This window comes from Rhinatrema bivittatum, chromosome 3, assembly GCF_901001135.1.
Source record: "Rhinatrema bivittatum chromosome 3, aRhiBiv1.1, whole genome shotgun sequence".
NCBI lineage: Eukaryota > Metazoa > Chordata > Amphibia > Gymnophiona > Rhinatrematidae > Rhinatrema > Rhinatrema bivittatum.
Window position 1 is genome coordinate 180,060,932 of NC_042617.1, and position 22,825 is coordinate 180,083,756.

At 43.0% G+C, this 22,825-nt stretch overlaps 1 protein-coding gene across 6 annotated transcripts in view; it reads left to right on the plus strand.

Moving 5' to 3' along the window:
• Positions 1–22,825, plus strand: part of PLD5 (phospholipase D family member 5) — a 718,242-nt gene that overhangs the window by 87,435 nt on the left and 607,982 nt on the right. Inside the window, exon 1 of one of the 6 annotated variants that reach the window (XM_029593994.1) lies at positions 5,767–5,886. The exons of 4 other annotated variants lie outside the window; for them this stretch is intronic. Coding sequence is in view for 1 of the 2 variants with exons in the window: in XM_029593991.1 (XP_029449851.1) it covers positions 5,884–5,886 (3 nt within the window). In the remaining variant the exon portion in view is untranslated. Of the gene's footprint in view, positions 1–5,766; positions 5,887–22,825 lie in introns of those variants that run through there. One more of the 6 variants, XM_029593991.1, reaches the window with a different exon arrangement.

The window sequence follows — 22,825 nt, forward strand, 5'->3', positions numbered from 1 at the left end:
CATGGTAAGGGCAAAGGGCCATCGGCGCCATTTTTATTAGCGCAGTTGATGGCCTGAGAGCGGGAGATCACTCCCCGTGCCCCCACTGGACCACCAGGTAAATTTAAATCATTTTTGGGGGGGGGGGTCGGGAGGGTGGGGGAAGCTAAGGGGTCGATTTTTAAAGGGTCAGTGGGTTTTTTTTATTTTTTATTGGGTCATCAGCGCCATTTTATTAGTGGCATCAAAATGGCGCCGATGGCCCGAGAGCGGGAGAACGGTCCCGGGGCTTCCAATAGACCACCAGGTACTCGTAAAAAGTTTTGGGGGGGTTCGGGAGGGTGGGGGAAGGTAAGGGTTTAGTTTTAAAGGGCTGGGGTGGGTTTAGGGGTTGTTTTGGTATGCCGGTTTTCCCGCCCTCCCCCCTCCCCCCAAATCCCCGATTTACGATTTTTCACGATAAATTGGGGGAATTTCTATTGTATCGCGCACTCTAATGATTTTTGACAATTTAAAAAATATCGGACGATTTTTTAAATCGTCAAAAAACGATTCACATCCCTATTTAGCAGTGCTCCTTTTCTTCAGCCTTTGTTTGCTCCAGTTTTCCAGAATGTAGTTCCAGGGAACCTGACTTTCAAACCGATCCGCAGTACAGCATATGCTTGTGTAAATGGATGTGCAGAGATTAATAGGAAGTATTTTAGAAACTGTGCAGGCGGAGCAGCATAATTTATAAAATACCACACAGTTCTGCTCCAAAAGGAAGCACACGTGTTTTAGTATGCCTGAATATTTCCAATGTAAGAAAATGCATACTTTCTTCACCCATTTTAGGAATAGACACATATATATATATTTTACATATAAATGAATCATGAAACTGTATGAATATACACCCAGAATTACACAAGGAGGCAGGTATTTTCAAAAATATGCATGTATACTGTTTTGAAAATACATATTTGTGCATACTTGGAATCACCAGTTTGCTGATACCTTTACCAACTCACCCAGTTCTTGTTCAGTTCACCTAGACCTCTAGCTCTACACTCTGAACCCCCAATAGTTCACCCAGACCTCCAACCAAAACCTGCAGACAACAGACAAGTCTGATTTCACTGGCATGAGTCAATTATCAGGTGTGAAAGTGTCCTGCTAAGTTTGGCAATATATATGCATAATTCTCTTACAAAATAGCATCTACCATGCATACCTCTGGATCCTCAAAATTAGAAAAAACTGGCAACAATGCGACTAAATAATACCATTAAGAATGAAGGTCACATTACTCTCATGGTTTTTAAATTGAGGAATACCCTCATACCAGGGCCAGTGCACACTTCCGCCTACCGGCGTCTTTTACTTTTATGTACTACTGCCAATTTGGCTGCCCGATTCTAAATGCAATCATAGGGTAACCTCTATTTATTTAAAACCATGATGTACTGCCGCACATTTTTTAGCAGTTTAATTCATTTCTCATATTTTTCTTTGGGGCTAAACGGGCGTTTCCAAAATGAAATTCACGCAGCAATTGTTGGTCCGCCATTTTGACGCTGACTTTTAAAGACACGTTTGAATTCTATAACGACCAATCAAAAAGCTCGTTGTTCAAAGGCAAAACAGGAAAGCCATCTTAATGGCCCTTTAAATCGACATTTGACAGCTTTTTAAATATTGATTACTGAATTTAAAGATGTATAGAAAACAGTAAAATCTAGATAAGAGACAAATCCAAATATAAGTTCTTTAAATCAATGACCACCAATCGATGGTGTCATTCATTCCTTGCGGTGATTCTGAACCCAATTATATGGAACCCAACATTATATGGAGTCCCGAAAGTTCACAAGACTTTGAATAATCCACCTTTAAGACCCATTATTTCAAGTAATGGGTCTCTTCTAGAGCCACTTGCGATTTTCTTGGATAAATTCTTTCAACCATTTGTTAAAGAAACAAAATCATATGTTCAGGACACTACGCAGGTTTTGAAGAAGTTATCAAATGTGACTCTGCCAACGCCATCAATTCAATTGGTTTCAATGGATGTTATATCATTGTATACAAATGTCTCTCATGCAGTAGCTATTGACGTAGTTCAGGAAACGTTATCAACATTAACACATCGGATACCATCCTCTTTTCTCCTCCAATTAATGTCCATGGTATTGAAACAGAATTATTTTCTTTTCAAAGATCAATTTTTCCTCCAAATACATGGTATTGCCATGGGCTCTTCAGTGGCACCTACAGTGGCAAATTTAGTAATGAATTGATTAGAGACACAAATCATTTATAAATCTCCATTTTTTTCTGAAGTACACGAGTGGATGCGTTATATCGACGACCTCTTTTTCTTTTGGAAATCAGATTTAACTCATTTACAACAGTTTCTACAATGGTTGAATGAAATAGATGAAAATTTAAAATTTACATCATCAATATCAGACAAACAAATCCCCTTTTTGGATATACTTATTATTAAAAATGGTATTGCGATTGACACGACTCTCTATCGTAAGGAAATAGACCGGAATAATTTATTAAGATACCAAAGCTTTCATTCAAGAGCATTTAAGAACGGTCTTCCGGTTGGACAACTCTTTCGACTTCGACGAATTTGCTCTTCATTAACAGTTTTTAAAAATGAAGCTTACGCTTTAGCAAAACGTTTTTTTGAGAGGGGGTATCCTCTTAAAGTTGTAAAAACAGCGTACAAAAGAGCACGTTACTCATCGAGAGAATCTTTGTTAACATATCAAGACAAGAAATCTATCTCTCAAGATGTATATGTTTTACAATATACGGATAGAGTAGGGGAAGTAGTCAAAAGCATACATACACATTGGCATATACTTCAGTTATATCCAATATTTCAAGAACATCCTTTAATTTCATTTCAAAGGGGACCAAATATTAAAAATTCGTTGGTAAGAGCAGCTTTGTCTTTTCCTGCTTCAGAGGCAATCGGTATGCACACCATATGTGGAAAATGTGATATGTGTCCACAATCACTTACTGGAGAAACTTGGACTAATCCTTGCACAAATATCACATACAAAAGAAGATTCGCAACTAATTGTGATTCCCAACAAGTTGTATATGTGATACAGTGTGACTGCCCTATGTTGTACATTGGTCGGACATCTAGACCGATTAGAATAAGATTAAGAGAACATAGAAGTAGATTAAATACAGGGAATGTAGATGCTCCGATGGTTAAACATTGTATCGCTCAAGGACACAATTTTATCGATTTACAATGGACAATTTTGGATATGATACAAGTGAATATCAGGAAAGGAGATATTCGAACTTCCCTTAATTATAAGGAACAAAAATGGATTTTTAAATTGGGTTCAGAATCACCGCAAGGAATGAATGACACCATCGATTGGTGGTCATTGATTTAAAGAACTTATATTTGGATTTGTCTCTTATCTAGATTTTACTGTTTTCTATACATCTTTAAATTCAGTAATCAATATTTAAAAAGCTGTCAAATGTCGATTTAAAGGGCCATTAAGATGGCTTTCCTGTTTTGCCTTTGAACAACGAGCTTTTTGATTGGTCGTTATAGAATTCAAACGTGTCTTTAAAAGTCAGCGTCAAAATGGCGGACCAACAATTGCCGCGTGAATTTCATTTTGGAAACGCCCGTTTAGCCCCAAAGAAAAATATGAGAAATGAATTAAACTGCTAAAAAATGTGCGGCAGTACATCATGGTTTTAAATAAATAGAGGTTACCCTATGATTGCATTTAGAATCGGGCAGCCAAATTGGCAGTAGTACATAAAAGTAAAAGACGCCGGTAGGCGGAAGTGTGCACTGGCCCTGGTATGAGGGTATTCCTCAATTTAAAAACCATGAGAGTAATGTGACCTTCATTCTTAATACCTCTGGATCCTGGCATGGAATGCCCCAGACCACCCCTTTTTTTTTTATCCGGTAAAATGCAAGCACGACACTGAAAACACGCATGTACTTTTGAGGGTTATAAAGTAGCATATACACATGCACATGCTGCTTAACACAGGTTTGCTATTTTTATGAGGGGTAGCCTTTTGAAAAATTACCTTTTATGTTTGACAATGTTTATTGCTTTTCAAACATAACATATAAATGAATACAACAAGCTGGGCACAGGTTTCCTTCAGTGCCCAACATCGGGGAGCAAAATAAGATCGCTAATCAAATTTTCCAAACCGCAACCGATCACTGAAAAATTACCTTTTAATGTCAGTCCAATGCAATCCCCTTCCACTTAACTTCAGTCCAATCTCTGCAGCAACAGTCCTCAGCTATGGGCTATGCAGCAGGCCCTGTCTGAGATCCTTATAATCATGGGCCCTAAATACGTCACTAGAAACTGCCATTGTGTGATGACTATGAAACACCTTTGAATTGAACCCAAGAGCCTCCAGTTCCTTTTCTTTTGATGAGGACAGGCAATATAAACATAAATTATTAACCAACACGTATTTAATACAGATTCTGAGTATAAAGAACAAGGCTTTAAAAAAAACAACATGTGATTACTTATTTTCTCAATACATTTTTAATACATTTGTACTTTCTATTAAGGCCGCTCCTTGATTTTCAAGTTTTCTGTCTTCATCTTGGAAAGCTATTCTAAGAACATAAGAACATGCCATACTGGGTCAGACCAAGGGTCCATCAAGCCCAGCATCCTGTTTCCAATAGTGGTCAATCCAGGCCACAAGAACCTGGCAAGTACCCAAAAACTAAGTCTATTCCTTGCTACTGTTACTAGTATTATGTTTACATTTTGAAATTAAATTAAGTGTATTAGGGAGAGGGGAAGTTGGTTGTGGGATGTGGGATGTGGGATGAAGAAGAGAAGGGATTCGACTCAAATTATTAAAGTGGTTTAAGCGTAGCAGAATCAGAAACACCAGCTGAAAAAAAGAAAGTTGGCAAAATCCAAAGGACTGAACACATATTCACTCATTAGCAACAACAAGTGTAAACACTCTACTCAAGTCTGAAGGACAAAGATGCAAATGATAAGAATTTTTGTTGTGATAATAAAACAGCAACGAAGCTACACAGGGAACGTCTGCTTGTCCGGATTGGCTCCCGTCTGTCTGGAATCGTTTATCCGAGTTGTCACACAGCTCCCCGAAATATTGCACACGGCGGGCTAATGCCTGCCATGGCAAAGACTTCAGGAATCTAAACATTTATTTAACGACTGGAGGCTGAAATTTGTGCGTAATTAGACGGGGGACTGCGTTGCTGCTAGAGGCCACAGGCACTGAATTTGCCTTTTCGTCCCCCTCTCGGTCTCACGGAGCCATTCCAGCTTCCTACAGTAATATTTAAAAAGCGGTCACTTAAAACAACAGCAAGGTAAAACGCACGCCACCTCCATTGTTGGGAGCAGAGGGAAAACCCAGTGATTTAGGACAATATTAGCAGGCGGGAAACTATTGCTTTTAAGCAGAATGCTGGCTTGGGGACAATGCCCATTAGACTCCAGTAAATCTGTGAGCCGTTCAGGCACAGGCAGGGCGCTGACAGTTCGCACCTTTTGCTTGCAGTGCAATGATGCCAGGAGGACTGGGGATGCAGGACCACGATTCTGAGCTTTCCGGAGGCAGAGCTCCCTCCTAGCACTCGGGCTGGCTGCTAGCCAGGACGTTTAGGTGGACAGTCGAGGCAGTGGAACCGTAATCTGTGCCCACTGCATTTTCACCACGTAAAAAAAAAAAAAAAACCCAAACCATTTTCCGGCTCCAAAGCCTCAAGTGGCTCTGAGATGCAGTGCAAGCGGCAGCAGCAGCAGCAGCAGCAGCAGCAGAAGCAGACAGAGCTCCCAGCCTCTGCTGCTGGATACTAAAAGGAAAGAGGCAAATCAGGCAATCGGATTCGGCATGGTAAGACACCGTGTTTTTAGATTTCTTCAGACCCAGAATGCTTGGGTCGGAAAAGCTGATCAGGAGCTGGAGGTGAAGGCAAAAAACAAACGCCGTAAGAGGTGCAACTTAAACTTCGCCTCTGTCAGAAGTATAGCTTCAGCAGCATTCCTCTAGTCTAGAAGGAACCAGTAAGGCAAGTTAATGACAAAATATCTTTGTCGAGATGAATAGCACAGCGCAGGTTAAATGAGACCGCTTTTTCACCAAAGATCTCTGCTGGCAAGGTAATGATAGAGTGGATTGGAGATAAAAGGGCATCTGAATAGACGCACAGCATAACATATTCATTGGAAGGCAGTTTCAGACATAGTAGGAAAATGTGCACATTTTATTCTTTAAAAAATAGTTGTGTATATATAATCTGACTTTCTAAATCCATTGTTGCTCATGCTATATAATTGACTTCTGTTGGTCCAAGGAGATAGTCCTTTTCGGCTGAAGAGCCCATGTGCTCTCTTCTGGTACGTATTCATTTGAAGAAAGTCACTTGCTCTCAGGAAACTTTTGAAGCAGGGTTTGATATCGTGAGCACTGCAATCCGGTGACGCAACTGACAGTTTTAAAAGTAACCAAATTATATATGAAAGGACAGACATTCAGACAGGCTTCCCTTTTTGAGAGGTCAAATATTAACGACTATAGGTGTCGTTCTGCCAAGGTGTTTGTAACAGTTTGATGAGGAAGTGTGCCTTTTAAACATTTTTATTTAACAAGCATGATTTTGATATTTTCTTATTTTTAAGCATGCTCATTTTCTACAAATGTACTAGAAAAAAAAAAGTCATTTAACATGCTATCTACATATGAGAGGGCAGTATTTAACCAAAAATGTATTGAAAAGGAACAACTATTCGTGTAAACCCCATGAAAGTAGAACTGAAATGTGTAGACTGGATAGAGCAGCTGCTAAAGATTTTATTATTCACTCTTTAAATTAAATGACCCGCTCTATCATCCCTGAAAATCTGCCAGGGTTTCAGGAGAGAAAAGAGAAAGCTCTGACAAAAAAATTATGGAACTGAAAACTAAAAGGGGCCCTGAATTCCTCAAGAGGAGGATTATAAATTTGTGTTGCCTGTGTCCCCTAGCAGAAGACAAATGGCATCTAACTGGAAGCCGTTTCAACTGGTTGTCCAGTTGTAAGTGGGACTCCTAGGGTCCCCATTGCTTATCGTTTGATTATGTGAGCTGATAATACTGTTAGCATAGGTACGATAACTATGCAAAGCTGAGTGTCTCTTCTCTTTGACCCTGCTGTAGAACTAAGGAAAGCAATAGGTAGTCCATGCTAAGATTACATTGGCTTTTGATGTCCTTGAATGTTGCTTTGGCAACTCCTCGTTTGCATATTCATTTTGTCTTTCTGGCAGTTGTTGAAGTTGTCCTGGGAGCCTGTCACTCTGGAGGTAATTTTGCTGCTCCCTTTAAGAGCAATGCACAAGTGCACACATGCAGAGCACATGAACCCCACACCCTTCCTCGCACACCCACGCTTTATGTACTGTTTACAATGCACACTCATTTTGTTTACATCAGAGCTACTGTGTGCGGGAAGAATAACGGACATCGTAATAGGATATACATAACAATGCTGGATCTTTTATTATTAAAATGGAAGATGCGTTAAAAGTACCATGTGTGTGGTTGTGATGATGCAGTTGCACCACCAAATATAACTTTAAAAAAAAAAAAAAAGGAGGAGCAGATCTTTTCCTCCTAATATAGCACCTTAGGGGTGCGCACCAAGCTGCTCACTCTGAAACAGCAGGAGGAGGGGGATGAGTGGACTGCATTTATCCATTGAACAATAGATTTTGACCTCAGTACAGACTCATAGGAGTGACTTCTTTGGTTGCACTAACAAGCAATCCTGAGCTGAGAAGGTGGAACTAAGGTAATGGACCAGGGGTGAGAATGGGGAGGATGGAGTGGGATGATGATTGTGGCTGGGGAGGAGGGTCAAGTGGAGGAAAGAATGCAAGAATGAAAATAGTGTTCATTCATTGCACCAACTACTGTTTAACCCATTCACCAATACTGACTGCTAGATTGGCACAGTTTGCAGATCCTGATAAAGCTCCACCTTTTTTTTTTAATGCCATAGTGAAGTAGCAGAAGGGTATGTGTTGGCAGTGGGGTATGAAGATGTAGAGCTGGAGATTCTGATTCAGTTTCCCCAGTCACTTTTTGCTGCAGGACCTTGAATACTAACGTGGCTTTCCCTGGCTCCCATTTTGATTGTAATATAAGCTCTTTTTGTCATGCAAACAATGACAACGATTATATTAGAATTAGAAGATGGGCAGACTAGGTGAATCTTGTGGTCTTTATTTTGCATGATACTCTTTCTCTGATCTTGTACAGATTGGCGCCGTGGCCCATTCATTCTGCATTTGGGAGGGAGCAAGTTGTGGCACAGCAGCTCCTCGACTCTGCACTTGGGGAATCAAAAAGGCAGGATACCATTGCTCCTTGAATCTGCACTCCAGGGAGGGGGGTCAAGTTGGGGCATGGGAATAGTGGGTTATAGAGGTCTCTTGATTCTGCCCTTGAAAAAGGCAGTGGTGGTGGCCAGGGCAAGTACTCAGGGGTGCGGGAGTGGTTTCAGGCTACTGAGGCTCTTTGATTCTGAACTTGAGAGGGTAAGAAGGCCTGTGTTGGGGAGGCCCCAAAGGCACGTCTTCCTCTAGTGTTAAATTTAACATCCACCCCAAGCAGTTGTTAAATTTTAGGAATTAGCAAGCATGATTTCGCCAGTATGAGGAGGAAAACATAGCACATAATTTAGTAAGTTACTCCTGGGGGAATTCTGCGCACAAAAACTGAAAATTCTGCAAAATTCTACAAACTTTATATTGGTCGAAATAACACAATTTACATGACAGTCTTTAAGTAATTACATTTTAAATTATTACAGAAAAAAGTTATTACGTAAAGTTGCAGAATTTTAAATATTTTGAGCAGAATTTCCCTAGAAATTCACTGTAAGAGTGTCCCTTCCACATACACACACCCTCATACAGGCTCCATCACTCTCTCGCACACACACACATCCCCTCATACAAGGCCCTCTCTCTTGCACACACAAGCTCCCTTTCTCTTTCACACATACATCCTCACACAGGCTACCTATGTCTCTCTCTCACGCAGCCCTTCACCAGGCTCTGACTCACACATACACAATCCCTTCACACAGGCTAGCACCCTCACATACACACGATCCCTTTTTCATACATCATTGATCCTATATAGCCCTATGTTTATATTATACCTCAGTATATTTCTATTGTACCAAATGTTCTTTGTTGCCTTTTTGTTCATTATACCTCATGTTCTTTGTATCTGCCTCACGGCGATTGTTCAGTTTATATGTAAACCGGTGCGATATGTATCCTATACGGGAACATCGGTATATAAAAATTAAAAACAAATAAATAAATAAATAAATACACACAAGCTCCCAATCTCTCACTCACACACTTACACACTCCTTCACAATCTCCTCATATAGGCTCCCTCTCTCTGAAACCCACACTCAAGCATCCCCTGCACCCACCCTCTCTTACCTCCCATGCTCTCTCTCGCACCCTCCTACTCTCTGTCACCCTCCCCTCATATAGGCTCCCTCTCTGAAACCCACACTCAAGCATCCCCCCACTCCCCCTCTTACCAACCAGGCTGTCTCTCCCCCTCCCCCACACCCCCTCTCCTCTCTCACACACACATTCTCTCTCACCGGCATCCCCCTCCCCTCATATAAGCTACCTCTCTCTGAAACCCACACTCAAGCATCCTTCCCACCCACTCTCTCTTACCTCCCATGCTCTCTCATACCCTCCCCACCCCCCTTACCAACCATGCTCTCTGTCACCCTCCCTTCTCTCACACACACATTCTCTCTCACCCTCCCCTGTCTGACACACATTCTCTCTCACCGACATGCCGCGGGACGTGCTTCGTTCGCGGCGAAGATGAAGGCCTGGCGTGCCGTTCGCGGCGAAAACCGGCATGTCAGTCATTCATCTTCGCCGTGAACGGAGTGCATCCTGTGGACATGGGGGCCTTCCCTTTTCACTGTGGACAGCGTGCCGGGCCTTTATCTTCGCTGCGAACGGTGAACAGAACGCGGCACACGGGGGCCTTACCTTTTCGCTGCGCCGGGCCTTCATCTTCGCTGCGAACGGAGCGTGTGCCGCGGGACGCGCTCCGTTCGCAGCATGTCGGGTTCTCTTCTCCTATTTTCTGTGCAGAATTTGGCAATTCTGCGCAGGGGGTGAATTCTGCGCAAATTCTGCATTCCGCAGTAGCGCAGAATTCCCCCAGGAGTAGTAAGTGCCTGCTAAAGGCTGGCATCTGATGTAGTTCATGTACATGTGGGTTCACACTTATTTTAGCGCAAACTCACTGACATATTTAGAAACCTGTTTAATATGTATGCTAGAGTCGTAAGAGGTCATTTTCAAAAGGATTTACATGTGTAAAATTGGGTTGTACATGTATAAATGGATTTTATGCACTTAAAGGGGCTTTTCAAAATTGCTACTTTTATAGGCATAAATCCTTTGAAATTTTACTGAATTTTCAAAAGGCTCTGCACACATAAATGGCCTTTTTATAACAGCTACAATATATGCTACTTTTATACATGGAAATCCTTTTGAAAATTGCCTTCACAGTGCATAGCATCTTATTTATCCTGCACACTGAAGAGCTTTTAGCCTGCATACTTAGCTTTAGTGCATTGGCCTAAAAATGCTATTTAGGTTTTGAGAAATAATACATTGCGCAATTTTCCAAGTACAGATTTGCTATGGCTCGGGTATGTAGCCCCTTAACTATATGGCATAGTTTATATGTTGCACCTTACCTCAGCAATGTTATTTAACTGCTGTAATTGACTGGACATTTTATCTATATTTAACGAGTATCTTACACTCTAATTACCATGCTGTACTATTTCTGTATGTAACACGTTTTGAACTCCCTGTCTGGAAAGGCATGTCATAAATAAATGATGATGGTGTTTTGCATGATTCTTCAGCTCATTAGCAATTTTGCATACGTTTTGCGACTGGCTTTGACAAAGCAGAATTACATGTGGAAAAACACGATTACATGCACTATTTGCCATTTTTCTGCACGTGATTGCATTTGCGAGGCCGTTCACAGATTTACAGTCCTCGAGCGCCACAAACCGACCAGGTTTTCAGGCTGTCCACCATGAATGTGCTTGAGATAGATTTGCATTCACTGTGTGCAAATCTATTTATTGTGGATATTTTGAAAACCTGGCCTGTGTGTGCCCTGGAATTGGCCACCCCTGGATTAGTACATGATCTCTAAAAGTTAGGAGCCTAAACCCTTTCTTACTATGGGGTCAATTTTCAGTCATAACTTATATTTTCTGAAATGTAATTAAATGTATACAGAGATGGGTAGCACAGCTTTCTGACACTGATATACTTTATGCATGCCATACTCCCCTTGAACAGAAACATGCATAATTCATAGTGATGTTTTCAGTTCCAAAAGGTTATGAATAATGAGACTTTTGATAAGAAAGTTGTCCTCTGAACTTGTACATAGGCTGCTTATAGCAGGGATGTGCAGAGCAAAATTTTATGTTCATATTTCTTATGTCCGAAAGGGGGTCCCACTTGCGGCCAATATGGACATAAAAAAAATCCAATGAGTTGGGTATATGTACATATGTGCAAAAAAAAAATTTAAACCCCCTCACCCTCCTTAATCCCCCCCCCAGACTTACCACAACTCCCTGGTGATCGAGCGAGGAGTGAGGACGTCATTTCTGCAATCCTTGGCGAGAAGCATGTGACGTCGGCGTCACGTGATTCCCGGCTCGTTCGCGCCGGACGGCTCGTTCGGCCCAAAAAGAACTTTTGGCCAGCTTGGGGGGGTCACATGTTTCTCGCCAAGGATTGCAGAAATGGCGTCCTCACTCCTCGCTCCATCACCAGGGAGTTGTGGTAAGTCGGGGGGGGGGGATTAAGGAGGGTGAGGGGGTTTATATTTTTATTTTGGCTCAACAATCGCGATTTCCCACATATCGAACATATCTATGTTCGATATGTGGGAAATCCGATCGTTTATGTCGAATCAATTTTTTAAGTTAAAAAAAAATATGAGTTGCGTTTTACTAATGCGGTCAATCCGAATGCACACCCCTAGCTTATAGTATGATAATGTGTTTTGCTTTCAGATTATTATGTTAGTTTATTTTTTCTGTTATGATTGTATTTTTATGGGTAAGTCTTCATCTTGAACTACCATTGGAAAGGCATATAGTGAATCCAAATAAAATAAATGTGGAATTTTTCCCCCAAATTTCAGAAAACAATGTATGACAGGATTCTTTATGGCTCATATACTATTTTTAAAGAGAAGAAGGGATGGAGCGTAGCTTGTCCTCAGATAGCGTAGGCTCCACTCATTTTCCTTGCCAAAACAGTAACTTAATAAGAGAGAATCCTGCTACAAGTTAGATTTTCTGAAACTAGTGAAGATGAAGGTTTCAGAGATGTAGCATAAGCAGGGTGCAAAAATAGGAAGAACACGCATACAAACATACAAACTTCCCAAAAGAAATTTATACCATCTGTGCGGTCATCATACTAGGCACTCCCGGTATAAAATACCTTCATTTGCCTTATATATAATCTTCAGCCAATAAGACTTCCCTCTCTCTTTTTTTACTTTTTACATGTAAAATAAAACTTATCTTAACTGATTCTCGAGTAGAACAAAACTCCCTGACACAAGTCCGAGTTTCGTACACTGCGTCAGGGGGAATTTTTTCAAGCAATAGCCATTTTGTTATTCATTTAGGGCCAGATTTTAAAAGCTCTAAGGCAGGGGTCAGGAACCTTTTTGGCTGAGAGAGCCATAAACGCCACATATTTTAAAATGTAATTCCATGAGAGCCATACAATATGTTTAAAACTAAATACAAGTAAATGTGTGCATTTTATGTAAGATCACACTTTTAAAGTACAATAAGTCTCTGAAAATATTACACCAGGCCTTAAGACACCAATACATCTCCTATTAGGAAAACGGACCAAGTCAGGCTGCTATAGAGTCCTACACAGAAACTACACGCCAGCAGAAAACCTCACCTGAATCACGTGCTGTCCCTCACCTAACATAGAATAAAGAGACCAAAACGCATAACAAGAAGCATGCAGACAAAAACTGAATTGGAAACTGCAACAAGCCAGAGTCTCTGTATGCAGTGTAACAAAGGAAAAAAGAAACATCACACATCCTTATAAAACAAATCAAGAAATATAAAATCATCAGCAGTAAAACTGTACTAACAAAAAGAACATATTTCGAAACAGCTGATGAGTGGAATATCCAATAATTAAAAACTCATATAAAACATTTCCAGATACCAACAAAATATTTCAAAATAGCAGACACAAAGATCCAGTAATGAAAAATAATAAGGATACAAAAATTTTTTTGCTCTGCATACCTGGGAACGTTTGATATCCAGGTGTCCTGAGATTGTTCTGAATTAGCAGGAGGTGGGGTGGTTTGCTTGGAACTTTCTCCTCTCTCAGTCACATACCAGCGCTCTCTCTCACACTGGCTCTCAATGACACACCTATACACACATGCTCTCAGTCACTCACATATACAAATGTTTTTTCTCTCTCACTTATATAGGCTCTTAATTACACATTTACACACATGCTGTCTATCTTTTCACGCTTACACACACACAGGCTTTCAATCACATAAATACATGTTGTCTTTTTCTCTCACACACAGACTCTCATTCACATGCTTACAAACATGTCCTCTCTTTCTCTCATTTACACACAGGCTCTCAATCACATACTCACATGCTCCCTCACCTAAATCAGCTCTCAATCACACACATACACACATGGTCTCTCTCTCTCATTTAAACACAGGCTCTCAATCACATACTCACATGCTCCATCACCTAAACCAGCTGTCAATCAGACACAGACACACATGATCTCTCTCTTACTTATACACACAGGCTCTTAATCATACATACACATGATCTCTCTCACACACAAAGGATCTCAATCATACACACATACTCTTTCAAACAAACAGGTTTTCAATTACAAACTTACACATACAGGTTCCCAATGGTAAACTTACATTCATGCTCTCTCTCTCACAGGCAGGATCTCAATCACAGACATACTCTCTTTCACATATACAGGCTCTCAATCATTCACATACATGCAATCTCTCACTCACACACACAGGATCTCAAACACACATGCTTGCTCGCTCATTCATTCACTCTCTCTCTCCCCCTTCCCCCCCCCCCCCGGGAACTCGCGGCAGCAGCAGCCACCTCCCAACGCTAACCTCCTTCATTTTCAGCCCTCGCAGAGGCGAAGGCGGAGTCCCATCGGCCGCGGTTGAAGATTTTCATTTTCCTCCGAGCCGCGCTGCAGTCTTCTTCCCGTCGGACACTAGCGTGCCTGCGTGCTCTCTTCTTCCCGCGGCCCGGAAGAGGAAGTGGAGAGCATCGGGTGCCTGCGCGGGAAGACCCGCGCAGGCACCCGATGACTCCAGCGCTGGCACCCGGCTGACACCCGATGACTCCCGCGCAGGCACCCGGATGACTCCAGTCGGCGTGCTCTCTTCTCCTCTCCCCCGCGGCCCGGAAGAGGAAGTGGTGAGCATCGGGTGCCTGCGCGGAAGAAGAGACCACGCTAGTGTGGTCTCTTCTTCCCGCGCAGGCACCCGATGCTCTCCACTTCCTCTTCCGGGCCGCGGGGGGGGGGGGGGGGGAGAAGAGAGCACGCCGGTGCCGCTGACTCCAGCTGTCCTGCCGCGTTCCGCCCGGGCTGACAGCATTTTAAGCCCGGGCGGCGGAGGACAGGGGAGCAGCTGGGTCAGCGGGGAACCGCGAAGTATGACGACACTTGTCTGCGAGCCAGATGCAGCCCTCAAAAGAGCCATATCTGGCTCGCGAGCCATGGGTTCCCGACCCCTGCTCTAAGGGCTGGATTTTCAAAAGGTTACGCGCGTAACTAGCCTTACGCATGCCGAGCCTATTTTCAAAAGGCCTGGCAATGCGCATAAAGCCCAGGGAAGCCTGTAAGCCCCGGGGCTTTACTAAAGGGGTGGGAAGGGACGGGGCATGGGCGGGGAGGTCTGGGGGTGGGGGCGGGGTCAGAGGTTCCAGGCACAGCAGCCATTTGCCGCTGTGCTTGGGATCGTGTGCCGCCTGTTGGCCAGCGCACACAACTAACTTCAGCCCCAAGACTGAAGTAAGTTTTGTAATAAAAGACAGAAAAAAGAAAAGGTAGGGGGAAAGGGTGGGGGAGGTAAGGGAAGGTGGGGTGGGGGATAGGGACTAGGGGAAGGCTGTGCGGCTCGGCACACGCAAAGTGCACAATTGTGCACGCCAACCCTGGATTTTATAACTTGCGCGCACTTGCACACGCAAGTTATAAAATCGGGCGTACATGTGTGCGCGCCGGGTAGCGCAGGTAGATTTTAAAAGGGTGCGCACATAGAGGGGGTTACGTGCGCTGGGCCTATTTTATAAAGGCCCGGCAATGCTCGTAAAGCCCCGGGATGCGTCTAAGTCCTGGGGCTTTAAAAAGATGGTCCAGGAGTGGGACGGGGGCGGGGCCAGAGGCCTCCGGCACAGCGGCCATTTGCCACTCTGCTGGGGGATCGCGTGCCAGCAGGCTGCCGCCACGAGCAACCTGCGCCTGCCCAGAAGATAAAATTCGGGGGGGGGGGGGGGGTTTAGGATAGGGCTGGGGGGGATAGATTAGAGGCTGGGGTGGGAAGGTTAGATTAGGGGGACGGGAACGGGTGAAGGCCGCGGGTGATTGCCGCGGGTGTCGGCGTGTGCACCCCTTAGGTGTGCCGCCCCCGATTTTATAACTTGCACGCACCTGCGCGCGCATGTTATAAAATCAGGCATCCATGTGTGTGCGCCAGGTAGCGCGCGCACATGTACGCCCGCACGCTTCTTTGAAAATCTACCCCTTAGATTTCAGATTGTTGCTGTAACAAAAGCAAAGTGTTATTAGATCTTAGATTATGCTGGCATATAGAAAAACATCACTGAGTGAATGCCGAGAATGCAACGTCAAAATGATACTTATACAAACACCAGTCACTGATTAGAAAATTTTAGAATAGGTAAAGATTATGTAACAATTAAGTAGCTCTTGTAGCACAGGTAATGGCATTACCCAGTATCGCCATAGCATCTCGCTTGGTGCCAAATTGAACAAACCGGAAGCGACAACCCAAAGGGCTCTGGTCGAGATATTTATATAGATCTTCAGATAATGAAGTACCACTCCACCTCCATATTTAAACCATGGGGAGTTAAAGTATCAAGATAGTAAATCCAAAACTGCTCCCTGAAAGTTAAACGGTTAAGCTGATTGCTCCTTCTGAATGTATCAGTTACTTGTTCAAGGATACTCCATTGAAAATCCTCGAAGCAATGTCTCTGTTCCAGGCAATGAGAAACTGTTGGAGCCCGGATCTTATGTGTATTCACACAACTTTTGTGTTCTTTCGGTCGGACCCTTATACTTCGTTTAGTACGACCAATGTACACTTTTTTACAGGGACATTGTAAAAAATACACAGCATATGTAGACGAGCAAGCTATATTACTGCGAAAAAGAATAGTTTTACCAGAGGTTGTATCAGTCCAGAAAAATAGCAGGTGATCTGATTGTACATTCTTTTAGCCCTACAGACATTTCTGTCCCTGCTGCAGCCAGTAATCAGCATTGTCTGTGTGGCAAGTGCATGTTTTGTAAACAATCGGCCTTAGGCTCTTTCTGGACTGATCTGATCTCTGGTAAAACATTGTGGAAGGGACAGAAAATAAAGTGTCTATTTGCAAATGATATTAAGATCTGCAATAGATCTGCAATAGATACTAAGATCTGCAATAGAGTGGAAGGAGTAGAGAGCATGAAAAGGGATTTAAGAAAGCTGGAAGAGAGGTTGAAGATTTGGCAGCTGGCATTCAATGTCAAGAAGAGCAGAGTCATGCATCTGGGGTGTGGTAATCCAAAAGAGCTGTAGGTGATGGGTAAAAAATTGATGTGCATGGACTAAGAGATGGATCTTGGGGTGATAGTGTCTGGAGATCTACATATGGTGAAACAATGTAGCAAGTTGATAGCTAAAGCCAGAAGAATGCTGGGCAGCATAGAGAGGGGGATAACCAGTAGGAAAAAGGAGGTGATAATGCCCTTGTGCAGGTCCTTGGTGAGGCCTCCCTTGGAGTATTGTATTCAGTTCTGGAGTCCATATCTCACAAGGGACAAAGTCAGCATGGAGGCAGTCCAGAGAATAGCAACCAAAATGATGTGGGTTCTGTATGAGAAGATCTATGATGAGAGGCTGAAGGATCTGAATATCCCTGGAAAAGTGGATTTACAGGGAAGATATGATACAGACCTTCAGATACCAGAAAGGTTTTAATGATGCACATTCGACAAACCTTTTCCATTGGAAAGAAATCAGTAGAACTAGGGGTCATGAAATGAAACTCCAGGGAGGCTGACGCAGAACCAACATCAGGAAATATTTTTTCATGGAGAGGGTGGTGGATGCCTGGAATACCCTTCCAGAGGAGGTGGTGAAGACAAAAAACTGAAAAAATTCAAAGGGGCATGGGATAAGCATTGAGGATCCCTAAAGGCTAGAGGATGGGGATAACTTGCTGGTGTGGCAGTTACTACCCTTACCAATAAGCCTTCATACTCTTGATGCAACGCCATCATAGCTCTCTGCTTCAATGGCAGGGGGAAAAGGGGAATTGAATCGAACGGAACCAATGAGGGCCACAACTTTTAAGGTCTAGGGTCAAAAGTCTGGGGTTAACTTACTGATGGGTGGTAACTACCCTTAACCAATAAGCCTGATAGTTTGATGCAACTCCAACATTGCTCTCTGCTTTAACAGCAATGCGTAACGGGAAATTGGATTCAAACAGCAACCAGTGAGGACCCTGACTTGTACAGTGTCTAAATTGATAAGCATGGGGATAATGGAGAATTGGATTCAAACAGCAACCAAAAAGGGCCCTGACTTTTATGGTCTAGGAAACTGATAAGCATGTGGGTAGCCTACATGGCACAGCAGATACTACCATAAGCTTGCTGGGCAGACTGGATGGACCATTTGGTCTTTTTCTGCTGTCATTTCTCTGTTTCAGTTTTTATGAATGTACATTTTAACTCAGTCTATGCAGTTTTTAACTTCTGATGTATTAGCATATTATTAGCTTGCTGCATCAGTTAAAGAACATGTTAATCTGTGCATTAAAATGGTGTCCTGAAATCCAGTGCACAGTCCCTTAATGCACAGATTATTGCATTGGCCTGACTGTAACTTGTCAGGCAAGTAAAGCAGAATTTCAGGAAATGAACAATGGACTGCAATAGCTTTTTTCAAAATAGTTACTGAAGATATATAAAATGAAAACCATGGGGGGAAAAACCAATGCTGGGGGACAAAAAGCATTATGCAGAAGGGTGACATATACCTTTATTATCTGAGTTTTCCCTTTTGGTGGAAAGTAAAAGAAAATCATATGCCTAAGTATGACTCTCATTTTGATACACCCAGCAGGCCTTCTGAGGTACTACCCACTGCAGGTGGGCCCCACCCTGGGCTATCCCCTTTTTGGTACTTGCTTTTTGATATACAGATCTCTGTAGTCCAGTAGTTGAAGTGGTGCACTCTCTTGAACAGATGAGCTTCTGCTGACTGTTTCTGAGCAGTAACTCCGAAAATAGATCCCCCAGTCTGGCAGTCTTACTCTGATTCCATTGAGAAATCTACTCTTCAACCAGCATGGTAGTAATTCCCCTTTCTTTACACTTCACCTCTCTTGGTTCTCTCAAACTTGGAACTCTCTTTGGACCACAAGAAAATCCTCTTGCCACTTAGAAAGCCTGAGGGCATCAACCTTAAATCTCAGCCACCTTCCCAGCATAGAAGATTAGATGAAAGAACAAGAGCCAAAGTGACCTCATGAATTTTGTTAAACACGCGCTCCTTGACAAGACGCCTCCCACTGGGAGTGTCATGGAACACTGAACACTCCTACTCTCTCCGATCTCATACATTTAGCATTTGTGAAGACTCTTGTCTTTAGTAAGGGACACTTTGTTAACGCCTTTACAGACAGAAACACCAACTCGCACTCAGTCACTCTCTTTCACCCACAGGCCTGTAACAATGGACAAACAATGGAAAGATATTCTTAAATGTGTAGAAGACTCAAGACAAACCACTCAGATGTCTTTTCTTGCCTGTCCTCAATTTCTCTTCTCCTTTCTCCTCTCCAGGGGTCTAATTGCTTTCCTGTTTTGCACTGACAATCAGCCCCATTTTACACTATTAAACCAGAAGGAGAAAAGAGGACTGGGGCCTAGATTCATCATCTGTGGAATGATGAGCTGCCGCGGTAAAGGGGGCGGCGGGGGTGAAAAAAGGGTGGGAGGCAATAGTGTGCAACTGGCTGCATCACAGTGGTGCAATTTTGCCTGCCGCAGTGTGGCTGTGCCGCACACTATCGCCCCCCTAACACCACGCTAAAAGGTGGTGCTATTTCCCGTGCTACTGCCGGCCATAATGTCCAAAACGTTATCGCCGGCAGCGGTGCCGCCAGCCCATTTTCCTAAACCCCTCCCAAACTCCTTCCTAACGCCACCCCTTCCCCTAATTTTAATTTTACCGCCGGGATAAGCCCATTGTCATGTGCATTAGTTCATTAAGGAATACGATAATGCCCTAACGCATGCGATAATGGGCTATCGCACCTTGTAAAATGACCCTATGAGCTTGCTAAGTTTAACACATGCTTGCCATTTAGGAGGCTTCACATGCTCTTTAGCACTCAGGTGCATAATGTCCTGAGATCCTGTACAGTTTTGGATTAATATATAGTACTTATTGAGTAGGGATGTGCCGACAAAAAGTTTTAATTTTGTTTTATTATTTTGTTCTTTTTTTTTTTTACTTAATTTTTCAATTTGCTTTAATGTTTATTTCAGTTTGGTTCATTTGCTGAACTGAAATATATTTTATCCCTTCTCCCCCCCCAAAGAAAATAACAAAAAACTAAAAGAAAACCAAAACAGATTGTGAGCCGTCTAGGGATGGGCAGAATACTTACATGAATGCAACTCACCTTGAGTTACCAATGAAAAAGTGTTAGCTAAAAACATAATAAATAAATAAAATGAGACCTCCCTTGGCCCCTGCCATGAATTCCTCAGGCCCCCCTGTGATCTCCCAGGGCCTTTAACCCTCCCAACACCCACCCATAAACTGGGGCTGGGGCCTACCTGACTGGACTGAACCGAACCAAGCCCAACTGGGGCCTCACAGTGCCCCTCCGTCAGCCCCTTCTGCAAAATAGCCAGGACTGGGGTCTCTCCAGTCCCTAATTACCCATTTCATGGGGGACTTCCATGAAGAAAGGTGTGAGAGTGATCCCCATTTGCTCCTTCCCCATTGGCATCCCTTTAAAAATGGTGCTGGCCAGCCCTGAGACTGGTGCACTATGACTTCAGCAAAATTGTGCTGTTCTCAGGGCGGGCTAGTGCCATTTTTAAAAGGTTGCTGGCAAGCAGGAACAACTTGGTATTGTTCTTGCTCCTTTCTTTACTACAAACCCCCATGGAAGAAGTGCTGGGGGGGGGGGGGGGGGGAGGGATCCCTGGTCCCAGATTCTTTGCATAGTTGGGGGCCCAGTGAGACCTTGGCTGGACTTGGCTTAACTTAGGTAGGCCCCAGGCTTGGCTTATTTGGAACAAACCAAAAATAGACTTTTTTATTCCAAAATATAATTTGTTTAGAGACGATTACACATTGCTACTATCAAGGCTATATTTTTGCACATAAATGCTAAATTAATGATGATTAGGTGGCATTTTAGCATGCATGTTAAGATTTAGTGTGATTTTTAGCACATAGACCCTTTTGTTAATATAAGAATCATTGCTACAACACAAAATAACTCGAAAAGAAAATTTGATGATGATGTGGTTGCATTCGAAGCAAAAGTGCTGATCCAGAGACAAAAACATACTGCCAGCTTTCGGGATGGGAAAGATTTTCTTTTCACCGTGTAACAGAATTAAATATAAATGCAGTTTTATTTGTTTTTATCTTGCTGTGTATTATGACTAAGGCTTTTGATTTTCAGATATAAACAAAAGAACTCTGATGAAATACGCTCGGGGGGTAAAATCATTGTTTTTGTGTATAACTAAAAAAACACTAAAAGCTAGCCTTATCTTGCTGTAGGAGAGAGAAATCAGGCAGGAAACGGTGGTCATGGCAGGAGGGAGAGCAGGCAGGCGACCGACGATGTGTTTGCTGCTCTCATCGCCCTGTTCTTGCAAGAGCAGCACAGGAGAAGTGTGGATTTGTGAGCAGTGAACATGTCGCCGGTCCACTGCTCGCTCTCTGTTCTGCCCTGACTGCAGTGCCCTGCCAACTTTCTCTCCAGCCCAGACCATTGGCTCCTGCCTGCTCTCCCTCCTTCTGGGAAAGAGAGAGGGGAAACAGAAGAGTCGCCACCTCCCCTAAGCCTCTGTGCCGCCTGACCAGGGCACGGGAGGGGGGAGGGGAACTTGGTGGCGGGGATGGAGGCTGCTTTCTTCCCCAAATTCTGAAGCTCAGTGTGGAGGGGAGGAGGGTGGAAGGCTGGATGAGAAATGCATGTCTATTTTATTGGAAATAAAGGTCAAAAACAGGTTTCAAGTGGAACCTTTTCATTGGGCAAACTTAATACATGTGTGACTAGCGTTTGAGAGCTGTTCTCCCTGCATGGAGTCAGTAAAGAAGACTTGACTGATGAAGGGAGGTTAGCTTTTGAAAGTCAGTCACAGATGTACCATGTTAGTCCAATCGCATTCTGTTTGTTTGTAGACCCTTATTTCTACATATTTTAAAAGAAGGTCATGTCACCACACTGCATTTCCTTAACCAGAAAACACAGCCATAAGTATTTCCCTTGCTATGAAAACACAAACACCAGATTTTGGTATCCCCCCACCAAACCACTTAATTTGCTGGAGAATAAACACCTAAAATCAGAAGCCCTAAGTATGACTTACAGAGCTTTTAGATAATTAAAAGAAAGTTGGGGTCAGTGGACCTCTGGCCTTGTTTAAAACTAGCTGACTCTTTAACCTGGCAGGCAGGCAAAGCAGAGTTTCAACAGCAACAAAACAAAAGGGCAGCAATAGCTTTTTGCAAAAAATAGTTACTTAAAAGTACAATATATAAAATGAAAAGGGGAAAAAGAACAATGCTGGGAGGCAGGAGGGTGACAGGGAGCTTCCCTTTTGGTGGAAAGTTAAAGAAAAATCACCTTCCTAAGTATGCCCCTTATTTTGATACACCCAGCAGGCCTTCTTAGGTGGTAGACATGAACTAATGATGCTGTTGAGCATTTGACCATTCTTCAGTGAGTTCATCTTTTCTTAGTAAGAAACCATGGACTGCATTCACAAAGAGGTTTTTCCCCATTTTATGTTTGTTAAAGGGAGGGAAGAGCGCTTGTAAATCAGGTTCCAGAAAGCCATTAATTCACCAGGTTAACTTCATTTTATAAATTTTCTGGGCTCAGTGCAAAGTATTGAAGGAATTGGATAATGCGGGGTACAGTGTTCTGCCACGGTGAGAATGATGGCCCAGTTAGAATTACTTGACAGGCCAGTGTAACCTTCAGTCAGTCTGATGGAAAAGCACCTTTCAGTTTCAATGCTTCTCATTTAATTCCCGAGTGCTAGTTTGCAGGTTATTATTCATTTCTGGAAAACGGTGTAGAGCTGCTCCCGTCTGAAGTATGAGAATCCAATAAAAA